The sequence below is a fragment of the Hippoglossus hippoglossus genome, chromosome 18 (genome assembly GCF_009819705.1).
Source record: "Hippoglossus hippoglossus isolate fHipHip1 chromosome 18, fHipHip1.pri, whole genome shotgun sequence".
Taxonomy (NCBI): Eukaryota; Metazoa; Chordata; class Actinopteri; order Pleuronectiformes; family Pleuronectidae; genus Hippoglossus; species Hippoglossus hippoglossus.
In genome coordinates, this window is record NC_047168.1 from 14,515,449 (window position 1) to 14,541,086 (window position 25,638).

Consider the following 25,638-nt stretch of genomic DNA (forward strand, 5'->3'; position numbering starts at 1 on the left):
AAAAGTTTTGCCGAAGTTTGCGGCTGCGGAAGTTAGCGACGGTTACACCGGAAACACGAGGGTCAAATAGCAAAATAAAAGCGTGAAAGCGACACATTTTGCTGGAATAATCCGGTTATTAGTTCGCGGGATTGAACCAAAAGAGACGTTAAAACGTTTAATCTGAAAAAGGGCCCGGATTAAAACCGTAAAACATGCTAACGTCCGCTTTTAGCTAACGGCCAATCATTCTGACCGGAAGTTGTAACCGTGAAGTTGCGGATAACTTTGTCCGGACACATTCTGTCCTCCCCCTCCTCCTCCTCCTCTCTCTCTCTCTCTCCACCTCCCTCCCTCCTTCCCTCCTTCCCTCCGTCCCTCCACACTTCATCCATCCGCTCCTTGTTGTCGCTCCTGCGGGGATGGAGCTGCCGAGACACCGCTACCGGCGCCGCTGAGCCCGCGACGGAGCACCGCAGCCCGGGCATCGCACCGGGGAGGAGGGCGGAGCAGAGAGCGAACGGATACCGGAGAAAGAGAGAGAGAGAGAGAGAGAGAAAGAAAGAGAAAGAGAGAAAGGATGGAAACGGTCGAGCAGCTCGTCTCCTTCCACCACATTCAGGTCCAGTTGAGCGGGGGCGCGCCGTGGGGGTTCACGCTGAAAGGAGGACTGGAGCACGGGGAGCCGCTCATCATCACCAAAGTGAGTCCGCACCGCCACACTGGTCACTGGGGGTTAGTTCACTGGTCAACTAATAAAGTTCACTAGTCAATACACTGGTCAACTAGGGATTAGTTCACTAGTCAATACACTGGTCACTGGGGGTTAGTTCACTGGTCAACTAATAAAGTTCACTAGTCAATACACTGGTCAACTAGGGGTTAGTTCACTGGTCAACTAGTGATGTTCACTAGTCAATACACTGGTCACTGGGGGTTAGTTCACTGGTCAACTAGTGATGTTCACTAGTAAACTAACAAAGTTCACTAGTCAATACACTGGTCACTAGGGGTTAGTTCACTGGTCAACTAATAAAGTTCACTAGTCAATACACTGGTCAACTAGGGGTTAGTTCACTAGTCAACTAACACAGTTCACTAGTCAATACACTGGTCAACTAGTGATGTTCACTAGGGGTTAGTTCACTAATTCAACTAATAATGTTCACTAGTCAATACACTGGTCAACTAGGGGTTAGTTCACTAGTCAACTAGTGATGTTCACTAGGGGTTAGTTCACTAATTCAACTAACAAAGTTAACTAGTCAATACACTGATCAACTAAAGATAATGTTCACGAGTCAACTAGTGATGTTCACTAGTCAATAAACTGTTCACTAGTGATGTTCACTAGTCAACTGATAAAGTTCACTAGTGATGTTCACTAGATCACTAGGCAATAAACTGTTCACTAGTGAATAAACTGATCAACTAGTGATGTTCACTAGTAATGTTCACTAGTCAATGAACTGATCAACTAATAAAGTTCACAAGTCAACTGATAAAGTTCACTAGTCAATAAACTAAGCAACTAATAATGTTCACTAGTCAATAAACTGATCAACAACAAAATAACAAGGATCAGATTCAACACTAAAAGGTGAAGTTTTACTCTTGTATACAAAGACCTCATGTTTGTAAACCAACTTCAACTAAAGCAGTAGAAGTATTACCCAGTGAAATGTAATGGAGTAGAAGTATTACCCAGTGAAATGTAATGGAGTAGAAGTATTACCCAGTGAAATGTAATGGAGTAGAAGTATTACCTAGTGAAATGTAATGGAGTAGAAGTAGAAAGACTCATGTAACATACCTGATTCATCTCACATGAAAGTAAACATACAAGACGATATAATCTTTATTTACTCTCAATCAGTCGTCAACACAATGACAGACAGAAAGTCTCGTGTTTGTAAAGTAACTTGTAACTGAAGCAGTCAAATATAAGATCTGACTCTGAAAAGTATAGAAGTATTTCTACACCTTCTACTTCTCCTCCTTTACATTTCAGAGGATAATCTTCTACTCTGTTACATTTGTTTCCCTCCTTCAGTTAAATATGAGATGAAGAGTAGAAACTGGCCGTTGTTATTGTTTAATTAATAGTTTTGTCGATTGCTTGTGAGTGAATGATGATGATAAAGTCTCGATTTGTACGTTTATATTCAAGTTTGACGAAGAAACGCAGCAATTTCTCATATTTGAGTAACAACTTAATGACATTTATGCTTAAGAATGAGCAGAATTGTTGTTATTGAAGCTGCATCTTCTTAATTTCCTGAACAGATGAATCAGCGATTCGTTGCAGCTCTGTTGAAAGAGTTCGTTTCCTGCTTCAAGCTCCTCAAATGGGAGAATTTACAGATTTTCCTCCTTAGTTTTAACGATTTTGAGGTTTGGACAAAACAAAACAAACTTTGCAAAAGTTTTATTACACATTTTCAACATTCATCAAGTTGGACAGCTTCACCTAAACAGCAGTTGTGATGAGTTTTGTGTGTGTGGGAGGTTTTTTAGCCACTAGGTTTAAACTTTTCAACTCCAAACGTCTCGTCTGCTCTGAAGCTTCACTCTTCCTCCTCCGCCTCCTCCTCCTCCTCCACCTCCGCCTCCTCCTCCTCCTCCACCTCCGCCTCCTCCTCCTCCTCCTCCTCCTCCTCCACCTCCTCCTCATGCAGAGAATATAAAAGTTATGGCCCAAAGCTCAAACAAATATCTGGCGCTGGCTGATGTTTGTCAGTTGTCTATGAATGAAAAACACTATATAGTCTAATGGAGTGGCCTGGAGGTCAAAGGGGTTCCCGGGGGGGGGGGGGGCGTCAGCACATTGGCTAAAATGCTGGAGCGCTGACAGACGACTAAACCCGCTCCAGTGTCTGTGGGATGTGTGATGGTTGTGATTTCTCTCTGCTTGTTCGTCACATTTCTCGTCGGTCAATGACCCTTTTTTTTTTTTGCAAAAGCTCGCGACAGCAGCGTGAACGAACAGAAGCGACGGCAGGAAGTGATGCGAGCTGACGGGGGGGGGTGCAGAATGATGCTCTGCTGTTTGTGGGTTGGTCTCGCGCTCAGGTGTGCGCATTTGGGAAAGTTCGGGGGCTCTGTGTGGAGATTTAGTGTGCGCTCACGGAGTTGGACGTGACCTCGCCTTGTGCGATAAAGTCGTGGGGGGGCCGGCGTTTCCTCCCGGCCTCTTCTCACTGTTTCACGCGGCGGGCGGTGAGCTGCTGGAAATAAGGAGGGTGTCTTTTGAATTACTGCGAGTAATTATTGGTGTGTGTTCGGCTGGGGGTGGTCTGTGTGTGTGTGTGTGTGTGTGTGTGTGTGTGTGTGTGTGTTCAGTCCAGTGCATAAGTAGGACGACTGGCAACCTCTGCTCGCTCTCTCTCTCCCCGTGTCTTTATGTCTCTCTCGCCCACTCTGCTGAAAAGTGGCTGCAGCGGTGGTGTAAATGTTGGCCGGTGTGCATCCATATTCACCACAGCGCCACAGTGGGGAATGGAAAAGCCTGGCTCAGTCATCTGGAAACACACACACACACACACACACACACACACACACACACACACAGTAACACACACATACACAGTAACACACAGTAACACACAGTAACACAGCCCCTGGGAAAATGTGACTGGGACTGCTAGAGGAGATAAAAATCAAACTGTGGTCTATGGCTGTTTTGTGTCCAGTGGCTAGTTAAAACACACAAACACACACACACACACACACACACACACACACACACACACACACACACACACACACACACACACACACACACACACACACACACACACACACACACACACACACACACACACACACACACACACACACACACACACACACACAACACAACACCACACAACACACAATAAAGCAGCTCAGGCGGTGAGTGCTGAACAGGGAACTATAGTGTAGAAAAGTGTTTAAAGCGCTTAATGATTAAGTGTAAAGTCCTTGAAGGAAAGAAGAGGGAGTCAGGATGGAGAGAAGGTAACGTTGAGGTTTGTGTGTGTGTGTGTGTGTCTGTGTGTGTGTGTGCGAAAGACGTATACATGTGTTTTAGGTCTAGAGGGTGAGAGAGTTTCCATCGGGCTCAGAACAGAGCTTCACAGTGTCTGTACAGCTGAATACAGACATTAGTTCAATCCCCTCACGTTCGAGAGGAGGAGGGATGAGTGTGTTTGTGTGTGATGCTCAGATTTGTCATATTACATTTTAAAAAAGCCAGAAAGTTTAGTTGCTGATGTCAGATTTAATGTAAGATAAACTTTGTTGTTCCCTGGGGGGGAGTGAAGTGAAGCCAGGAGGAGATGTCAGCTGTATCATAACATAGTGACGCCGATACGGAAGTTCCTGAAATCTGTATTCTCGATAAGAGACAATTATTTTACTTCTCTCTTGATTTCCAACGTCAGTAAACACATACCGTGGCGACTGTGTGATTGACAGCTAGCGCCCTCCAATGGGAGCAGGCTGCAGGTATAGGTGGGCGTGCATCGCCTCCAGCTCTCAGCCAAGCTCCAAATAGGGTTGCTTCTGGTTTTATATAGAAACCAAGATGGCGCTGGCTTCAAAACGGCAGCTCGGTAACCAGTGGACGACGTCACGTTGGGTACTTGACCACTGACCACACTGCAGGGCGGAGTGAAAAACCATCTGTCACAGAGAGCAGGACGCCACGGTATAAATATGAATATGAGGATAACCTGATGTCAGGCAAGGAAAATCCGATCCCGGGTTTACGACCCCGTCATAACCTCCGTTTTATTAGCAGCTAATCAAAAGATGTTAACAGACAAGAACCTGGTCGTGATCATAATTATTTTTATAGCAGGTTGTGGTGAAAGTGGATTGTTTTCTACGTGCATGTGAGCAGAAGTCACCCGTTTGTGTTTGATAGAGTCAGAGTATGAACGTTCCCGTTGCCCTTCCAGGATGTCCATGTTGTGCGGAGTGTGTTCCTCATGAGTGTGTGTGTGTGTGTGTGTGTGTGTGTGTGTGTGTGTGTGTGTGTGTGTGTGTGTGTGTGTGTGTGTGTGTGTGCACTCCTGGAGGGGGAAGGGTGGCTCTCCCCCGTCTGAGACAGCAGAGGGATATAAGCCATTTGGTCAACATTCCTCCAGGAGCATAACAAATTACTAGTGTGTGTGTGTGTGTGGAGATTGTGTGCATGTAGATGTGTCTGTCTGTTAGATTTGCGACTCAATCAGCCGTCAAGTGACTCGGTGTGTCGCTCAGTGTGTCGTCCGGTTATTAGTCAGTCAGGGCTGCGTTGCGTTACATCGCACACGTCATGTAATGCAAACTTTAATCATCGTTGCACATATGTCGTTTGCAGTAATATCTGATCATTAGAAACCAGAAGTAAACATATTTGAATTTCCGTGATTAACATTCATGTTGTATTGAAGAAGACTTGAAACGAGAGACCATCAACTTCTTAGGAAAAGAATTGCTGATGTTATAAATCAAGGAGAGCGAGAAGATGTTCACACAAATACAAACAAACATTAACTTTGCTTTCCAGTTTGTTGATCCGTGTAAATTCCTGGTCTCGACCCACATGTGTGATTACACGGCCTTAAAAGACACGCGGGCGTTTTCTAGGGTCGTTTATCATCGAAAACACCCCCAGTTGTCAGTCCCATGTGTTTTGGGTCATCTTTTGTGTCTTTTGTTGGACGTGTTTGTGATGACTAAGTGGTGAGTTCTCTCCATTGTTGTGTTTGACAGAGCAGCAGCTGCTGAGCTGTCAGCTCACTTTCATGTGGGGTTTTACTGTATGACCTCATGCCAGCTCGCTGCCGGTTCGTGCCGCCGGACGACACGTTTCCCTCAGTTTCGTGTCGTTGAACTCACAGAAGGCTAATGAAGTGACGACCTTAACCAAAGCAATCATTTAAGAATCAATTGATCATGTAACTGGGTTTAGAAATCTCCAGGAGAGGGTTGTTGATGGATCCCAGTGGCTCGTCTGAGCTGTACTGGACTTCAGTGGTTCCTCCCATCAGACCCCTGCAGACCAGACATGGCTCATCTAATCCGTCTGCATGGACAACCTACTGTGTGTTAACCATGCAGGGTTGTTGCCCTTTAACTTAGCATGTGAGGATTCGATACCTGGACTGGGATTTGATGGGTTTTCCGGCCTTTTGCCTTTATTTTGAAAGGGGGTTAGCCAATGGGGGGGGGGGGGGGAGTATGCAGCAAAGGGCCAGGATGCAACCGAACCTGCAGAAGGACTCAAGCCTCTGTGTGCGGGGGTGTCCGTGCTGCACGCCGCTATTTCATGGATTTTTCAATTCAATGCAAATTCAATTCAAAGTTCTGTCAGATTTCCCTGTTTCCTTTCCCTCATAACACTTCGGCCGTGTTTCGGGAAGCACCCGGTGGACGTAAAAGAAGAAGCACGCCACAGTCCACTCAACTTGTTCCTGCGCGAGCACACGCAACTGTTTTAGTTTTGCTATAATCCCCGTGTTGTTTATTTAACAGAGAGCTGATTCTTTAAAATTCAGTTAATATCCAAACCGAGGTCTAGACCAGTTTGTCTCCAGAAAGGTTTGTTGTTTTCTATTCGTGGCTGGATTCTTCTCCGTGTTCTTCGGTGGGACATCAGGCCCGGGGTTCCTTACGGGGCAGCGCTCTGACACTGTGCGTTTCACAACTCTGCTCGGAAGCTGCGGGAATCTGATTCGTCCCAAGAACAGACAACAAAGATGAAGAGGACGATAATCTTCCTCTCTCTCTCGTCCTGCTGTTGACAGTAACAGAAGTCCCGGGACTTTACAAAAGAATGTTTTGACATGTGGTCGAAGGTATGCGACCAAATGTCCTGGGTCGGTAAACAGCTCTCCCTGTGTGTGTGTGTGTGTGTGTGTGTGTGTGTGTGTGTGTGTGTGTGTGTGTGTGTGTGTGTGTGTGTGTGCGTGCGCTTTAGTCCCTACATTCCTGTAAAGGTAGCCTCCAGTAGCATTCTGCTCTGCGGGGGGTAGATGAGGATGCCATCAGATAGAGATGCTATTGTCCCTACTGTGTGTGTGTGTGTGTGTGTGTGTGTGTGTGTGTGTGTGTGTGTGTGTGTGTGTGTGTGTGTGTGTGTGTGTGTGTGTTTCCATATCCTCTGTCCTGACTTGCTTTTCTAACTGTCTTAACTAACCGAAAACATGTGCTGTGTAACAACATCGTACACAATAGTGCATATTGATGAGAGGGAGAGTAGAAAGAGTGTATTCATGTTTGCAGGAGTTTTGTGTTAAGTACAGGACGGAAAAGGAAAAGTCGGTTCATTTTAAAGTCATTTATAAATCGTTTCTACCGGTAAAATGTGAATATTTACCGTTTTCTCATCAGTAAACTGAATATCGGACAAAACAAAAAGGTAAATATGATCGATTGTTAGAAGAAAATACTGTAATATAAAGATTGATCAAAGAAAATAAGCTGCATTTCATAATTAAAGGAAAACAAAGAACAATTAGCTTAAATCATCGACTGTATATAAAGATGGACGACATTATGGCTCCCTAAAATGAAGCCCCTGGTGGCTGGCTGCAGTATAGCTTCAAACCTCCTCCTCGTTTCTGATGCAGATTGAATTCAATGACTGCAAACGAGGATTTGTTATGTTTTAAATTAGTAGTATTTGAAGTGTTTATAAAGTGTCTATAAAGTGTGAGAAATGCTCAGGAAATCACAAGGTGACGTCTTAAACATGTCTCGAGACAAAAAGTCCGAAAAACAAAGCCGCTGCTATTTAACGATGGAGGGAGGACGTGATGTGAAGAATGAGTGAAAGACACGAGTGTTGGTGGACGTTGGTGAGACGGATGATTGTGGGTGGATCAGATGCAGAAGCCTGCAGCTCGTGAATAGGTGGAGTCACTGTGTGTATGTTGGGGTGGAGTTGGAATGTCCCTATCTCTGATCTGTGGAGCCTTTCGCTGTTTCTTTTAGTCTGTGTCTGGAGACACACACACACACACACACACACACACACACACACACACACACACACACACTAGAATAACAACCCCTCTTTGTGTAAGTACATCAGTATAGTGACCCCTAAACACACACAACACTGTTATTTCTGCAGAATGTTGTGTGTGTGTGTGTGTGTGTGTGTGTGTGTGTGTGTGTGTGTGTGTGTGTGTGTGTATGTGTGTGTGTGAGGAGAACATACTAAAGACACATGGGGGTGATAAATGCCTTTTGGTGAATGTGTGTGTGTTTTTTGTTTTGGGGGGGTGAAGAAGTCCTGACCTGAAGGCGGCTGCAGTTGTTTTTGTTTTTGTCCGTGATTTTACATTTGTAGAAACCCCCCCCGCCTCGTCCTCCTCCTTACCCTCTCACTGTGAGGTGGGGCAACACACACACACACACACACACACACACACACACCACACACACACTCTCAACGCACACATCGGCCATGTTTGCTTTACTCAGATTACACCAAAATTGCAACTTCATGCGATGTTTTGAAAACCCCTGTTGGGTTTTCAGTTCTGCTGATTTGCACATTTTGACCTGCATCACTGGGTTTCGTAGAGGCAGTAAGACCCCCCCCCCAATTTTCCAGACTTGTACCTCTTTGACACCAAAATGAGGAGGAACACACCGGTTTGTTTAAATGCGATCGGCTCCTGTCCCATTGCCGGTAGAGAGCTCTGGTCAAACGCTCCCTCACCCTCACTGTCTCGCCTGTGTTGCATCCTGCAGAAAAGCAAATGGTCAATGATGCACATTGTTCCCAAGAAGTAAAAAATCAATAAGTGCCATTTGCGTCATCACATCACGCCGGAGGAGCTAAATATAAAGAAGAAGAAATCCGCCTGCGTCACGTTTCCACTGCTGCGGATCGGAGCCGATGAAAACCTGTGTCCGCTGCAGAGTCGTTCGACCCGTGAGTGAATGCAGATTGGATCCATTCACATTCGCAGAGCAAAGCCAGATGTTGGTGGGTGTCAGTGGGTTTTTTTGACCAGTGGAAATGGAGCCATAAATTTAAATTCTAAAGCACATGAGCAGTCTATTAATTTTGAAGATAATAAGTAGCTGAATCGATAATGATAATTCAATTCAAGGCCCCGAAACTCCATCTGACAGATGCATTATTCTTGTGATAATGTCTAAACTACTCCCAGTTTCTTTAATCCCACCTGGTTCCTGGTTCCTGCTTTTTCTTTTACATCATTTCCCACCAACCACGCTGCAGCTTCAACGTCCAGCGCTTCCACACGAGAAGCAGTTTCCGAGCTATTATGTCGGATTAAGAAGTTCTGCGAGAGAGGCGTCGTTTGTTTTGCGTGTGTGTGCGTCTCTGAGCATCTGTGTTTACATGTTTACGGTTTATTGCGACGTAGCCATGCCTCAAACCAAAGAACTCACCACACACACACACACACACACACACACACAGAAACACACACACACACATTCCACCGTGCAATGTTCTCTACTTTCGTGGCAACCCTGGCAGATCGACTCCCGCTTGAGGTCTGACCTGTTACAGGCTTCTCTTTGTTTACTGCATCTTCTCTTGTCGTCTTCCTCCTGAAGGAAACATCCTTTCATCCCTCGTCCTTGTCGAGTGATGAAAGGATGATGAGTGGGGACGTTCAGAGTCATAACTTCCCTCACGTTGTGTCCCTCGTGGGAAGGAGGCGAGGGTGAACTTCTGAGAGGGGAACCAAAATGTCTGGGAGCAACAAGTAGGGGGACGAGTTCTCCCCAAATTTCTATAAAACAAAAAGCAGCAAACCTTTGTAGATGTACTGGGTTTGCTTTAAAGGTGGAGGGATTGATGGAAGAGTGAAATGTAGGAATGATGGATGAACTGGAACAGACAGAGGGATGGAAATGGAAGGAGGGAACAGGAAGAGGAGGGATTAAGGAGGATAAAACGATCCATGACAGAAGTGATCCTGCATGAAAATACGGGGGGGGGGGGGGGTCATCTGCAGGCTGCGAGATGGATGAAGAGATAATAGATGAGGAGATAAAATCAGGACATGGAGGGAAGTATCGTGGTTTCAGGTTTCTGGACAGATTGATGCTTTCCTGCCTTTTAGCTGGACCTGCACTGACCTGAGAGCTGCTAGAAGACGACTTCTCTGATTCCTGCTTTATTAAACCTGCGAAGGCGACTTTCTTTATTCACGGCGATAAGGACGTGAAGAGGATTTGAACAAATGAGATAAAAAGCACAGTTATCAAACCCGACCTTGCAGCTCCGACTCGTCCAGCCGACTGGTGCTTGTTCCTCTTTGAAACTTCAACAATCAACAGAAAGCTTCTTTTTATAAGGGACTTTTTTTTTTCAACTGAAACTTCCCCCTCAGGTCTTTCTCCTTAAAACACATCATACGAAAGCTTGGAAAGGAAACAATGAGAGACTGAGCTGCTCAATAAGATTTAATCTGACAGATTTACAAATACACACAATGCACAATGTACAATACAAGTACACAAAACACACCCGGTCATGACACCGCACCAGATTCTGAGGAAATGTTTGGCAGATTTTAGTTGAGAGGGCAAGGTCATTGAGAGCCGATTGTGAAGTTAATATTTCACCCGTGTTTAAGTGTGTGTGTGTGTGTGTGTGTCTCTGTGTGTGTGTGTGTGTGTGTGTGTGTGTGTGTGATAGAGGAATTCACACATGCACTTAGACTCTTTTGTTTTGACATTGATGGATCAGTCCGGTCCGTCCCTGGTCCCACCAGGCCGCCGACCTTTTAACCTCCGCTATTGTCAGTGCTGGACACCGGATCTAATGGCTTCCATACTCCACCAGAAACACACAGCCAGGGGCCTGTGTGTGTCTCTCTCTGTGTGTGTGTGTGTGCGTGTGTGTGTGTGTGTAGATACGTGTAGAGCTGGACTTATGTCAACTTAAACTTACATCATATTACCCTCATTATGAAACTGATAGTCTTCTTATTATAGGAACGAGTTACTTCTCTTTCCTGATGTTTGTTCTCCTTATTTACAGCAGCAGCAGTTAAGGGGATTGTTAAGTGCATTTAGTTAAGATAAGTTTATCGGTTTCATGAATGTAAAGTGCGGATTCAGGAGCGTTGAAGCTTTGCTGGACTTGATAACAGTGGGAAACAGCTGTGTGTGTATAACAGGAGTGTTTTAACAACAGCTGGATGGAGCAGCATCGTTGTCTCATGGTCATTAGAGCACGACCCAGTGGGAAGATATTTAGTTTTATGGCTCCTGGAAAAAGTAAGGAGCAAATCTCATTTATTTTAGATTTGAAAAATGTTGCATTTCATCCCCCAGAGTTTGAATCCTGGGTCAGCATCGAGCCGTCATTGCATTAGTGCTGCTCTCAAAACGAATTAACTCAATATCAGTGTGTGTTTTCTGTTGATATGACATTACAACATTTCTAGTAGTCCTCAAATTAATTTTTAGAAACAATATCTGTGATTTACCTCCACTTCCATTCAAAAATTTCCTCTAAACCCCGTGAATTTGTTTTTCCCTGCTCGCGGCCATGTAACATTTTCACCAGATCGTGTTTTGTAAGGATCACAAGGACAGTTAAATAACCAGGAGAACACCCTTTGCTTTGTGTGTGTGTGTGTGTTTGTGTTGTGTTGTGTTGTGTGTGTGTTTCTGAGAGTGTGCAGTCTCAACACGTCCTTAAAAAACCTCTGGAAGCGTTTGTATATTTGAGTCGAGCACCAGTCCATCTCTTAAAGGACCTCTTTCCCCTTTGCTGTTAACATATACACAAACCCGTGTGTGTGTGTGTGTGTGTGTGTGTGTGTGTGCACATGTGACAACTGGATTATTACACTCTTTTTGTGTGTCACTTAAGTGTGTATGAAGAAGGTGAAGTGTCACAGTTTGAGTGTCGGGCTTATGGTGGATTAGAGGGAGTCAGTGTTGTGAGTGTGTTGTTGTGTGTGTGTGTGTGTGTGTGTGTGTGTGTGTTTTGGGGGCGGGGGGGGGGGTCCTACTTTATGATGTGTAGATCTCGATGATGACCGAGGGTTAAGGTTCGACCGGTTGGCATTTCTTCAGGGTCAAGTGTGTGTGTGTGTGTGTGTGTGTGGGGGGGGGGGGGGGGGGGGGGGGGTTAGTGCAGCACTTTTCTGCTCCGCCGCTAAGCATTGTGGGTAGTGGCGGCTTTGATGTGGCTGACGAGGAGAGTCTGAGACGAGGGTCTTGTTTTCCCAGATTAAGTGAGGGTTTCGATGGGTTTACTGGAGCTTAAACTGGGACCAACATCTCTGGTGTGAAGCTGCACCAGTGATCACCTGTCAGTCAAACGGCGTGGGCGGCACAGCAGCGTCTGTTTTCTTTGCAATGAAGCGTTTCTTTCTTCGTTTTTTCTCTTCATCCTCGGCAGTTTAGCTCGTCTTCCTCACTTGACTCCGGAGTGTGGAACCCCAGATTCTGTGTTTACACAACACAGGTTTTCAAACTGTTGACCAGAAACACATGACCGGTCTTTGTTGGATGATCGAGCTCAGCAAACATCTCCGGCCCTTCCTCGGTGCGTGACGCCGTCGGGTGACTCTTTTAATTAGAATTTAAAAAATATTTAGTCTCGTCCTGGGAGTGCGGCTAATAAAAATATACGAGGCCGGGAGACCCACCAGGAAGTGGCGACGGCGTATTTTAAATAATTACTGAAAATGTTCCTGGTCGGAAAACAAACTTGAGAAACCACAGAGCCGACGGGAGTGTTTAGATATATAGGTTTGTATATGAGCGGAGGAATTCTTCAACTGTCTTTAATAAACCTCCAATGGGAAGTGAGGACAGTGCTGCTCTTTGTCAGGTTTCCCAAAGGGGTTGGTACGGATCACTCACCAGCTCTCAGCACAGTCACCATCAAGGTTTCGTGGATGGAAAAAAAAATGTAAAAGTGGTTCATCTCAGTGAAGGTGAGTCTGTCCCGACGTGTGGTCAGGCGTCGCCGCCGCGAGAGGCCGACATATCGGGGACTCGCTCTCCCGCTCTGGCTCGAACAAAACCCACAGTGTTAACCAGGGGGGGGGGAGAGAGGGGGAGAGAGGGAGAGAGGGAGAGAGAGAGAGAGCTTACTCACATGCTGCTGTTCGTCCATGTGACTGTTCCGCAGGATGTTTTTCTGTGGCTATCGATGATAGATAAGTCGATTGAACAGATAAAACCAAATAAGTGTAAAGGTGGTGGGATGTGGATCCTTTCCTTCCCCTCTTTTGTTTCTCCTCTCCTCTCCTCTCCTCTCCTTCGTCATCCCTCTGTTATTCACTTCAAGTGTCAGTGACCTGGGGATCTCTGCTCCTCTAAGGGGCCACATGGCTGCGTCTTCACCCAGAAGGGGCTTCTCCATGTGGGGCATGGTTGTGTGGATATCTCCCTGTAATCCGGGGAAAAGGCCGTTTCAGGACGACACTCCCAACATCAGGGATCAATGGGGCTGGACGCCAGCGGTTTTCACGTCTAGCTGCCGGTTGCTTTTTTTTTGGTGTGAGCGTGGGAGCTTTTTTCTTTTTCCATCTCCGTCGTTCCCCTCCTCCCGCCATGATAAAGAAGGCCTTGTGTGAGCGTGGGTGTGAGGAAGGGAGGAGAGCCTCACAAGGCCCAGACTGGAGGGCAGAGGTGGATGAAGGGTGTGTGTTTCTGTGTGTGTGTCTGTGTGTGTGTGTGTGTGCAGCTGAATGAGAAGCAGTGAGAAAATGGAGCTCGTTTGTCATTGATACACGTGTTCACATTCCGGCCATCAAATCTAGAAGAGCAGCTCCTGGAGTGGGACGTACTTTGAGAATTAAAGGTGTCTGCTTTACCTTGTGAAAATGTGTTGTTCAGAAAGCACCGCCATTGTTTCTGAACTGATTTAATCAATTAGTTATTTCAGTCACCTGCTTTCGCTTCCTGATTGGCTCTCATCGGTAACGTCAGTTCCTTGTTTGTAGTATTTTCTGTTTCGAAGCAACAAGCTGCAGAAACTCAAGTACGTAGTTAAGAGGAAACAGTGTTTTATATATAGTTTGGCGACCGTGGCTTTGTCTCTAAAAGGCCCAACACACAGACTCCAGTCCTGCAGCCGTCCTTGCAGTTCCCACACACAAGGCCAGTTTATTCAGTCATTTTTGCCTTCGCAGTCCTTGACCTCATTCTGGAGAGTAGGTCAAACACTTAGTGACTCAGACTCGTGGCTATAAGCAGACCTCTGCCAGCAGCGGGAGTTAAGGTGAATTTAAACACTGTCAAAACATGTGGGAACAACTGGGCTCCAGGTTCAGGGCTGGAAAAAACAAAACTACTGGTAGCGTCGACCTCCAGCTCCTCAGCCGTGTTTCCATGTGTCCAACCTCTGCTTCCCGGTGCGAGTCTCAGCGGAGACACATGTGCTCGTGTTTTGGGTCCGAAACGCCGGTGGTGCAGACAAAAGCAGCAGCAGCAGCGTGAAGCTGGTGTGCAGCAGGGGGTCCTGGGAGTCCTCCCTCCCCCGAGGCTCTTTGTCCTGGGGGTCCAAACGGAGCCGCGGGGGGGGGGGGGGGGGTTACTGCAGGGTCTCGGAGCATGTGTTGACCTGTCAGGTTGACGGCTCCATTCAGGGCCCGACGCAACCGAGCTGACGGTCGCAGAACAGAGACGTCAAGTTATGGTAGATAATCGTACGTCGCAGTTACGTACACGGCAGTGAGTGGATTTCCTGAATTCCCCCCCGTTCTTAAAACACTTCCCTTTCTCTGAATTCCCGTTTCAAATGTTATCAATGCAGAGAAAACCGCAAAAAGTCTTGTGAGGTCATTGCAATTACATGTTACTGTTCAGTTTGAGTCATAAATACTCTTGGATAAAGTCATTTGAAAGAATTAGTTTACAGAAAAACTCTCCCACACGTTTATCAGATCTTCAGAAAGTTTTTTTCCTGCCTGAGACTGGACGAGATACTTGAACGATAAAAGATAAATCACCCCCGAGTGATGTTTATTTATCACGTCAGCCCGCTTCACAAATACACACGATACGAGTGAAAAGTTAGTGTAAACTTTCACGTCCAGGAGGTGGCGTTTAATGTCTAAACAATTTACAGCTCGACTATAAAACAAACTCGGCTGCTGTTTACGGGACTGTGGTTAAAACCGATTTCCTCACGGGTTTGGGATTTTAAAAAGATCGCTTCTCTTTACATTTAAATAACTGTTATAAACACACGGGATCTGATTTTAAATGTAAATCTGTGATAACACTGTGTGCGTTACGTTGTGTGCGTTCAAACACACAACGAACTGATTCCAGTTTGAGTGTAAACACTTCTCTACGAGTCCTGCGTAAATCCTCTTGTGTTGTCTTTGTGTAAACAGAGTCGAAACTGTTTCCTTCACTTTATTTCTTCTTGTGTGTTTGTGTGTGTGTGTCTTCAACAGTCAAACACAAAGACACAACCTGTGTGTGTGTGTGTGTGTGTGTGCGCTCTGGTTGCTTGCAGACCAGCTCAAAGCTGTGTTACTCAGAGAACTACTCATTTTCTCTGTCTGGACCTTTCGGTAATGTGAGGTTATAAATGCACGTGTGTAGCCACCGCCTTGCAATGGCAGACACACACACACACACACACACACACACACACACACACACACACACACACACACACACACACACACACACACACACACAGACACACACACACATGCACACGTACGTAAAGCCACTGCAGTAGCTCATGCTGCTTAATATTGTGCAGATGCAGATGTTTGCTTTCTGTCAGATCTGCACAAACACACAACCTAACACACACACACACACACACACACACACACACACACACACACATGCACACTGCTGCAGGATCTTTTTGTACCACACTGTTAATAATCTTCAGACTGGAGCTGATGATCGTTTCAGTTTTTGATAAAGAGGCTGTTGTTTGATGAGGTTTGCAGTGTGTGTGTGTCTGTGTGTGTGTGTGTGTGTGTGTGTGTGTGTGTGTGTGTGTGTCTGTCTGTCTGGGTGCTAGTGTCAGATGATAGCAGAGTGATGACAACCTGTGACCAGCATGAGGATTCCCATTTTTCTCTGGGCACAATGACGGGCACCATGCCACCTCACAGACCCACACACACGCACACACACACACACACACACACATGCACAGACACACACTTAAGGCAATGAAGTCACCCCTTGAATCTAAAAATAAAAGGGTGTGTCTGACTGGTGTGCATGTGTGTGTGTGTGTGCGTACGTGTGTGTGTGTGTTTCAGCAAACAGAGAGGGTATTCTTCTCCGTCTGCCCAGAGCAGAGGGTGACTTCACCCACTCTGGACATTGCACAGACACACACACACACACACAGACACACACACAGACACACACACAGACACACACACACACCCTCTGCCCAGTCATGTAGGTCTGACTGCAGTGAAACTGAGTTTAACTGGCGCAGAGGTTTTTACGAGCTTCTTTTCAAACCCCTCCACACGTTCCTGTGGATCACTTTAATCACCACATCCCCTAAAAGTTCACGACTTCTCTTCTGAGCTCCACCGCCGACAGCTCCGAATGTCGCTGACGCCGATAAACTGGCACCACGGTTCAGCGTCTATCTCTGGAAACGGTTGTTCCTTCTGCCACTCGAGTCTTTCATGTGGATTATTATTATCAACTGTTTGACATTTGACGTTTAAATGATGTCACGTGTCGCGGTGGAAAACGACCTTCTGCAGTTGGTCGCTCGTGGATGTTTTGGCAAATCTTCAATATTATCAGTCGGTGATAAAGGGAAAACGCTTCATCTTTGTCTCCTTTCATCCTCACCACCTTCCCTTCCATCCTTAAAGTTTTATCCCTTCTTGCTTTCACTCTCATCATTTGCTTCATCCTCATATTTTCCTCGCACCCTTTTCTCCTCATCACATCTCCATCAAATTTGTCTCCCTTCATAATCTGTCTTACTCATATTTCCCTTCTGCTTCTCCTCCCTTTCTCCTGCCCTTCATACTTCATCTTTACCGTCTTTCCTCAAAGGTTACTCCCCTCATCTTCATCTCCTTTTCTTCCTCCCGATCATTCTCCCCTCTTCCTCCTCGTCTGCTTCCCTTAACTCCTCATGTGAAAATGATGGATCACTTTTTGAGCTTAACGGTCCACTGATAGTTTTAGCAGTGTGTGTGTGTGTGTGTGTGTGTGTGTGTGTGTGTGTGTGTGTGTGTGTGTGTGTGTGTGTGTGTGTGTGTGTGTGTGTGTGTGTGTGTGTGTGTGTGTGTGTGTGGTTGTTTCTCTGAGTCAATTATTACTTTACAGAATAATTAGAGTTCATATTAAAGATGTGTATTTGACTTTCTAACTGTGCATGTTGTGTTTGGGAACTGTGTGTGTGTGTGTGTGTGTGTGTGTGTGTGTGTAGACTCTCTATGATTTTGGCATGTGTGTGTGGAAATACCTTAATTTCCACAGTGTATATTACCATAGCAACCAAAACAGAGGTGTGTAAATCCCAGACTGTGCAAAATCCTTCATTTCATGCTACGACCACAGACACTGCATCGCTTGTTTCTCATTGGCCGGCCAGTATCTGGCCAATAAACCCCAGTGACCTGTTTTTAAAAAACCTTTGTTTGAACCCACAGACTTTCATTTTAAATGATCATGGTCAGAAACCAGACGTTGTGATGAAGTTGTGCGCTGTGGAGATGTGGTTCCCTGTTCAGGTATCTCCTGTGTTTGGACTCTTCTTCCAGCAGGATCAGATTCTAAAGTGCGGAGCCTTTTGAAGTCAGAAGACGTGACAGCATTAGTCCCGGGAGAACGTGGCAGCGAGCTCCGGTTAATATATGAAAGATCTCACTTTGTGTTTGAGTTGGCTCCCGAGGCCGAGTTCCCCCCCGCTGCGTGTCTGTAAAATCCCAAAAGCGTAAAGTAAGAGCGGCGTTTCCATGACATGCATTCTTTTGATATTTGCAGCAGCGGTGAGAGAATGAATGAACGGACGGTGGAAAAGAGGGAGGGGCACACGGCTGCTCTCCATTTTCACACCATAACCAGGATTCTGTTCTTTTATACGCGCCCCCTGAAGCATTTAATATCGGGTTAAGGGTGGAATTCACCTGGGTCTGACATCGGAAAGAGGTGGTTGTAAATAAAACCTTCAGCTCTGTGTGTATAGTGTGGGAAAAAACAGATCCTCACGAACTGGAGCTGCTCTCAGACGTGCACTGATCCTCCTGACGTTCACAGCAGGGGGTCGCGTGAACGCAAATGTCCGAGGGAGAGACTCCGGACTTTCTGCGGAGGTTATCTGAAGCACAGCAGGATTCACCGCGAGCGAACGTGGGCGTACAAAGTGACATATTACTAAATACTAAATATCTTCCCCTGTTTTGAGATGAATCACGTCCGCCACCATGTCCTCGTCAGCTCGCTCCCTTTCCTCTCGGTGGTCCAGTCGGTTGTTCCCGTTCACCCGTGTGTCTCTTGTCTTTCCCTCTTTCGTCCTGTCCTCTTTCCGTTGATGTGATTTATGGCCGAACTCAATCCTCACACCACACGGCACCGCAACACTCGTCAATGTTTCACCCCCGCGCAGCCCGGAGAACGCTCTCAAGCATCCCAGCAATGCATTAACAACACGGGCTTCACCACTGTGTGACCCACGGTCAGCGCTGTGGCAGACACACACACACACACACACACACACACACACACACACACAGTCTGTTACGGAGGAATGTGATGGGTTTCTGTGGGATGTTTGGTCCAGGCTGTTTTTGGCGATGCTCTTTCGGGCCGACGTCTCCATGGGGACAGAGACAGTTCGAGTAGAAATGGGTTTTAAAGGAATCGTCTTGGCAGCGCGGGGACGTTTCTCTGACTGACTTTTGACTCTTACGATTTCTTTTTTATTCCCCTTTTAAATCTGAAAGCCCCTTACTGTTCGCCCTTCCAACTCGTTCTCCTTCATCTCAACTCGACTCTTTGTCCGCAGATCGAGGATGGAGGGAAGGCGGCGCACTGCAAGAAGCTGAAAGTCGGCGACGAGCTCATCAACATAAACGGATCGGCCCTGTACGGCAGCAGGCAGGAGGCGCTCATCCTCATCAAGGGGTCGTACAGGATACTGAAGCTCACCGTCAGGAGGTAACTACACTCTCCAGCATTCGGCTTCCAAAATGGACGCACGTCTGTCGTCTGTCACTTACGCCGTCTTTACGTCGACTCTCTGAGAACGGGGGGAGACGAGAAAGAGGTGACTGTTTCTCTCCCCCCCCCCCCGGCCGTCCTGTTAGGAATGTACGAGCCAGACATGCAAACACACATGAAAGCAAAGTTCGCAGATAGAAAAAGGTTTCACAGGATGTGACCTTTGACCCTCAGGGTGTCAGAAGGAACCCAGATAAACTCTGATGGGCACGGAGCCGTGTGTGTTTGTAAGGATTCAGAAAAGCATTCAGATCTAAGAAGTGAGGGATTTAGTGTTTAGTTGCTTGTGCATAAATCTTTTATTATATTTACAGTATTTTGCAACCTGGGTCTGATTATAGGTCATGAAAACACTAACTGTACTATAAACATAGGCTGCATAAAACTAAATATGAAACAAAATTCCACAGAACCTCAAAACAAATATTCAATGTCTTGACACAAGTAAAGGTTTGTGTGGTTTTTTGAAATATTGGAAATTGTTTTATTCAAAGCTGTAGTTTCTTTCTCTGGCCACTTGGGGCAGCAACACAAGCTGTAACCACAACACTGCCATGCACTGAACGCCTCCATTAGTCATTTGATCCGTGGTTTTACATAAATATGTTGATTGCTGCGGTTTTTTAAAGTTTATTTACTGCAGCATGACGATGGTTGGCACAGGAGGAGAAACCGTTAATTGTTCCTCTCTCCCACCCGGTTCCCTCCCAGCTCAGTGCTGGTATTTAGGCCTCTGGAAGCAGAACTAATGAGGGGAACATTTCCACGCCGCGGACTTAGCGTCCATGTTGGCGTCTTAACACGGACTTAAATGCTGCTGCTGCAGATCTGAGGCCAGATTTAACAGCGAGCCGCGTCAGCTGAAGTATCCCGGAGAAAAGCAGCTGATGGTTTCCTCCCTCTCGGTTTAGAGATTCAAATTAAAGAATTACACTTCTATGCATTGACTCTTCTGTCAACTACATGGGGTTTCATTTTGTTGTTGTGTGTTTTTGTGGTGACACTGAATTGTGTTATGACAGCACGACCTTAGTTCCAGCAGTAAACAATAAAACACTTTGTGAGGACACACTGAGAAGGTCAGTGCCCGGGAGCTTCATCTGTTTTCTGTGGTTTCAGTTTATCCACATGTTGATTTTACAGAAGTCTTAAAACACAACAACCCTTCTCCTATGTTGTGTTTTTGCGACTTAGTGGACGTCAGTGGAAATGCAACAAATATCCACGAAGATAATAGTGTGTTTTTAATATTATTTTACTGTATTTTAATACATTCTCAACTTTGGCTGAGTCGTGAATCCAGTTTGCAGGATTCTACTCTTGATACAACTTTGACTTTGTCGTTCTCGGACAGCTTCAGACAGCTGTTTGGCTGCAGCGCGTGAAACCAGATCGGCCGTCCAGCGCGCGCACACACACACACACACACACACACACACACACACACACACACACACACACACACACACACACACACACACACACACATACAGTACGTACAGTGTGTACAGTGTGAATGCACAGACTCAAACAGACAGATGGACAAACACGGATTGAAGAAATGTTACTGGTAATGAGAATCACACCCAGTTTAATCCAGCGTGTCTGGAATGTACTGTGAGTGTCTGACAATTCAGGGACTTTCCCAACGTGCTGTGTGTGCGTGTGTGTGTCTGTGTGTGTTTTTGTGTGTGTCTGTGTGTTTGTGTGTCTGTGTGCATTCATCATTAACCATAGATCTAAATGTAACAGTTGTTGCTGTCTAGGAATTCACTCTTAGAACACGCATTTCTTCAGTCTCTTCCCTCAGATTAAATTATTCTTAAATCTCCAAACTCTTCCACAATTATTTTCTTGATAAAAGATACTTTTTTTTATTATTATTGTTATGGAAAATCTGCTAACACTTGCATTTTTATACGTTTATAGCTAGAACCAGACCGAGATGGATTTTCTGTAGCTAATAGGGAGTAAAGATTTCCGATATCGATTTGACCCCCGACTCCGAGCCAGTAGACGTCACAGCGTTTTCCCAAAGCTCGTTTCAGTCGTTACTGTTGGAACAAGTCATCTTCTGGAATGTTCTGCAGCAGCAGCAGCCTCCTGCCAGACTGACTGAATCCTCATCTCTGTGCACTCGGCTTCTTCTGGTGAAGAAAATGACCCTGAGTCAAAAACCAAAACCCCGTTACCACCTCTTTTAATAACACAAGGGGACTGTTGGTACACTGTTTCTCTTTCTAACTCAACAACACGTGTGTCATCACAGAGGGTCAAGTGGCAGGATTGGCTCAAATCTAGGTTCATTTCGCCACGTGTCAGCAGAAGATACGTGAAATCATTACAGATCACGAGCAGAGTATTCACTGATCTATATTTGTCGTAGAATTAAACGTGAAGACGTGTTGTATTAATAACAGATCGTGGACCAGTCGTGCAAAAATGCTAAATTATTTTAGGTCTCATTCCCACAGACAACTAACACCCAACTAACCAACCCTCTGACCAACCAACCGTAATATGATAACTAGTCAATAACTCCCCCTTGTGGGTCTGTAGACTAGTAACACTGATTGATAGAGTTGTAAAGTTCTAACATGCAAATCAAACCAACCCACCAACGAACAGTTAAACCAATGGGACACAACCTTCATGCTAATTAGTCTGTCAATGACCAAACAGCTCCCTCTAGTGGATGTGCAGACTGTTAAACATTAATAAAAGAGTAATAAAGCAGCTCAAGCATCTGAAGTGATGTTCTCACCCTCTGCCCCCCCCCCCCTTCACTTTCTGTCTGAGCTTCACTTTAAAGTCGTGCAAAGAGAAAAGCTGCAGTTCTTTGGCTCCGTCCACTTTCAGTTTCACCTCAAGTCAATTATGTTGAGCCATAACTTTTTTATATGCATTCGTATAAACGTATGAAATAAAACCTCCAGTCTATTCATGTATTCCTCTCTCCCTCACCGCGACTCGTCCACGATGGCGTCTTTCCAAAGCAGGTTTCCAAACGTTCCTGCCAAACGTCGGGCGGCTCCACCTCGTGTGTTTTTATACGTGTTCGCGTACGTTTTGAGAAAGTGTGAGAAATTACCCCGCGTTATTCTTAGCTCAGTTAAAACTCACTTGACCCGAGCGGGAGGTGGAGAGTTTCTTTCTGAAAGCCAGTACGTACACTTGTCTTGGAAACATCAGGAAATTACTCACTGGGGTTTCCCTGTGCGGCGTTTCTTTTTTTTTTTTACTGTGGGAGCATTGGTGGATAAATGGGCTTTGTACTGGAAAAGTGTTCATACTGGGTTTAGTAATATGATGTAGAGGTGGAGGAAGGAAACACAGAGTTGCTGAGGAGAGACGAGGATTTGCTCGAGTTGGAATTTCTCTGGTTTTGATAAAAAAAAGCTCGTAATGGATTTATAAAAGGGTGAAATGTATTTGAGTTTGGTTTTCATAACTATAATAAGCGGTTGTGTGACGGCGGAAATGAAAAACACTCTATTCTCATATTGTCTTGACTTTCAAAAGGACGTTGAAACTCCTCACTGTAATTCTGTCTCCGCACATTTTGACTTACGTTCGCTTTTCGCTCTGTTCATCTCACAGTTATTGTTTTGAGGTTTTCCACTTTACATCCTTCACACAACCATTGTTCATTCTTTAGATAAAATAAGTTAAATTCGGACTCGCAGCGCTGTCCTGCTCCGCGGAGAGAAGACGCCTGCAGGCTAAATTTGGCAAACCACAGGAATTCACTGGCCTGCCCAGCACTTTAGTGGAGGGAGAAGACAGCGGTGTGCTCTGGTGTTTTACTTCAGGGACGATGTTTCACAGGCGTTTTAACGAGGCAGCTGACGGTGACTCGTGTTGTGTGTCCCACCGTCATAAAGGAAACAGTGTCGAGAGGCAGAGAACTTCCAGTTTCAAGGAAATCACTTCTGCAGTTCCTGTGTAATCCTGCTGGGAAACAAACAAATCAAACCATAATTAGATAATTAGTCTGACAATAACCAAACGGCTCCCCCTTGTGGATAGAGATACTTTCAGATATTCATCTCCTTGCTCCCTTCGAAGTGACCGTTCACTTTCTCACTGGAAGGTCAACCCCAGGAGTGTTTTCGTCTCTCTACATCTTTCGGGGAGGGGGGGGGGGGGGGTGTTTATCGCTGACTGATGATTTTTTCCAATATATTTCTGGAAGGGGGAAAGAAGGATGTTTTTTTGGCTCGACCTGGAAATGTTCCCTCTATACTACTTCCTGTTTTCACAGACCTTTTGTTAGATCCAACTGTACTCTGTGTGTGTGTGTGTGTGTGTGTGTGTGTGTGTGTGTGTGTGTGTGTGTCTGTGTGTGTGTGTGTGTCTGTGTGTGTCTGTGTGTGTGTGTGTGTGTCTCAGTGGGCAGCCGTGGACGAGGCCGGAGGACATTCTTCGGCTTTTGCATCATTTCCTGCTCTTCCCAAACTTCCCGTCCAGTTGGGACTTAATGCGTTGGCAGAATCTGTGTGTTTGTGTTAAAAGAAGCAGCCTGAACGAAACAAAGACCAAACACGTTGACTGACGGCGACGGGAAACCGCTTCTTCAGACGCAGCTGTGCGCGCGTGTGTGTGTGCATTGAATGTGTGTGCATGTTTACATTATGTTGTGTGTGTGCACCGTGGAAAACTTCATTACCCAGAAACCCCTGAAATGCTCCTGTGACTCTGTTCTCTCTCCTAATTGTGGAGGATGATGTTATTTTCTCAGTTGAAACCTCCCTTCATGATTCAAGGGGCTTTTCTCGCCACATTTGGCCGAATGAGCTCAGTTTGTTTCACGTAAACGTGTCTTTTCCAATTATAGTATTGTCCTCTTAGTTATTTTCAGCCCTGACTATTTGTTTGTGGGATCAGGAGGATTCCACAAAAAGCAGAGAATGCATTTCCACGAAACTCTGTAGACGGATGTGAGACCTTTAATCTCTAATTACCAGCTCCTCCTCATCTCCATGATTTATTCCCCCAGAATGCACTTTGTATTTTTCTACCTCTGCGCTGTCGGTTGCGGTTTTGCCAACCGAGACCTTGGCTCACGGTCTCTCTACCCACGGAGAAAGTGCAGCTGCTTGTTGTTTTTATTCTGATATCAATCTTTTTTCTTGTCACTTCCCTACAAACCTCTCTTCGGATGGAAATCTCTCCCCCCCACAAGATCAGGAGCAAATCAAAACAAATGCTGGGGAAAGAGACGTCAGATTACAGAGCAACACAAACTGAGGAGTGGACGTACGTGGCAGCGCGACACCGGCCCAGTGGCAGCGGGAGCGAACCTGGGGGAATTAAAATGATAATTACTAGAGAGGCTGATGTTTTGACAGCATAAACAGGACTTTATGACAAAGGCTCTCTCATCACGTCTCGCTCTTTCATCTCCGTTTCACATTAACCAAACATTTATTTTTGCCGAAGGCCGAACGGGCGGGAGGGCGACCAGATGAAAGAATGGAAACAGAGAAAGTGGGGGAAAGAGAAAAAAGAAGAGTTGGGGTTTGTGGTTATTGTATTATTTTTTTTTTGGGGTATTTAGGTGAAATAACATTTTTGAAATGTTGTGACACGTTCCCTGACTCACGCTTGAACACGAGCCGGTTCTCAGATTCAGATTCAGTGACTCATGTTCACATTGTTTGGAAGATTTTGATAATTGGATAATTATTTGAATCATGTCTTAAAATTCTAATGTTTTTACCTCCTCAAATATGAGGATTTGGTTCTTTTTTGGCTCAAGTGATATTAAACCGAATATCTGTGGGTTTTGCTGAAAAGCAAAACCCAAAGCTGATTATACAATATTATTATTTCAGTAGTTTTTGTACAATTTGAGGAATCGACTTGTGGCTCAGCTTCAACTGTGCGAAAGTCCAAAGTGAATCGTGTTTCTCAGAAATCAGGTCAAACATCAGCTCGAGTCGAACAGGGAACGCTTTGCTTTGCAAAACAAGACTTTTGACAACATTTACTTTATTTGTGGGGAAACTTAAGCATTTTATTACCAATTTGTGTCCTTTTGTAAACAGATAAATCCTTGAATCAGTTAACTGAAGAAAGTCTCAGCAGATTAAACTGAGTAATAATCATTAGTCCTACTTTGCAGGAGGCGAATAGAGCCGCGTGTCACAAGTTGAGCAGTTTGAACTTCTCCAACTCAGCTGACGACGGATGTTTGATGGATTTGAAATGAAACTTGGATTAAAGTTGTTTCAAACTTTCCTTCCTCTCCAACATTTCAACTTGAACTTTCCCCCTGCTCTGTTGGGATCTGTGGTTTCCGAGCGTTCGGTTCGATTCTGCAGCGACGCTCAGTTCCTCAGTTTGTTTTTGCTCATTTGTAATATTAGTTTTTCATCTTTTATCTTCAGACGGTCTCGAGCTTGTCAGCGTCCAACGTGCTGACTCGCTCTTTTTGTCCAGTTAGTGGATCTCAGACTGTCACAAGTAAGAAGAAGGTGTGCG

At 45.5% G+C, this 25,638-nt stretch overlaps 1 protein-coding gene across 4 annotated transcripts in view; it reads left to right on the forward strand.

The window, feature by feature from the left end:
* Nucleotides 1-277: 277 nt before the first annotated feature.
* Nucleotides 278-25,638, forward strand: part of shroom4 (shroom family member 4) — a 47,556-nt gene continuing 22,195 nt past the window's right edge. For 3 of the 4 annotated variants that reach the window (XM_034568986.1, XM_034568987.1, XM_034568988.1), the window contains exons 1-2: nt 428-682; nt 18,938-19,089. In XM_034568986.1, coding sequence (XP_034424877.1) covers nt 560-682; nt 18,938-19,089 — 275 coding nt within the window. In that variant the 5' untranslated portion in view covers nt 428-559. Of the gene's footprint in view, nt 683-18,937; nt 19,090-25,638 lie in introns of all 4 variants that reach the window. The other variant, XM_034568989.1, reaches the window with a different exon arrangement.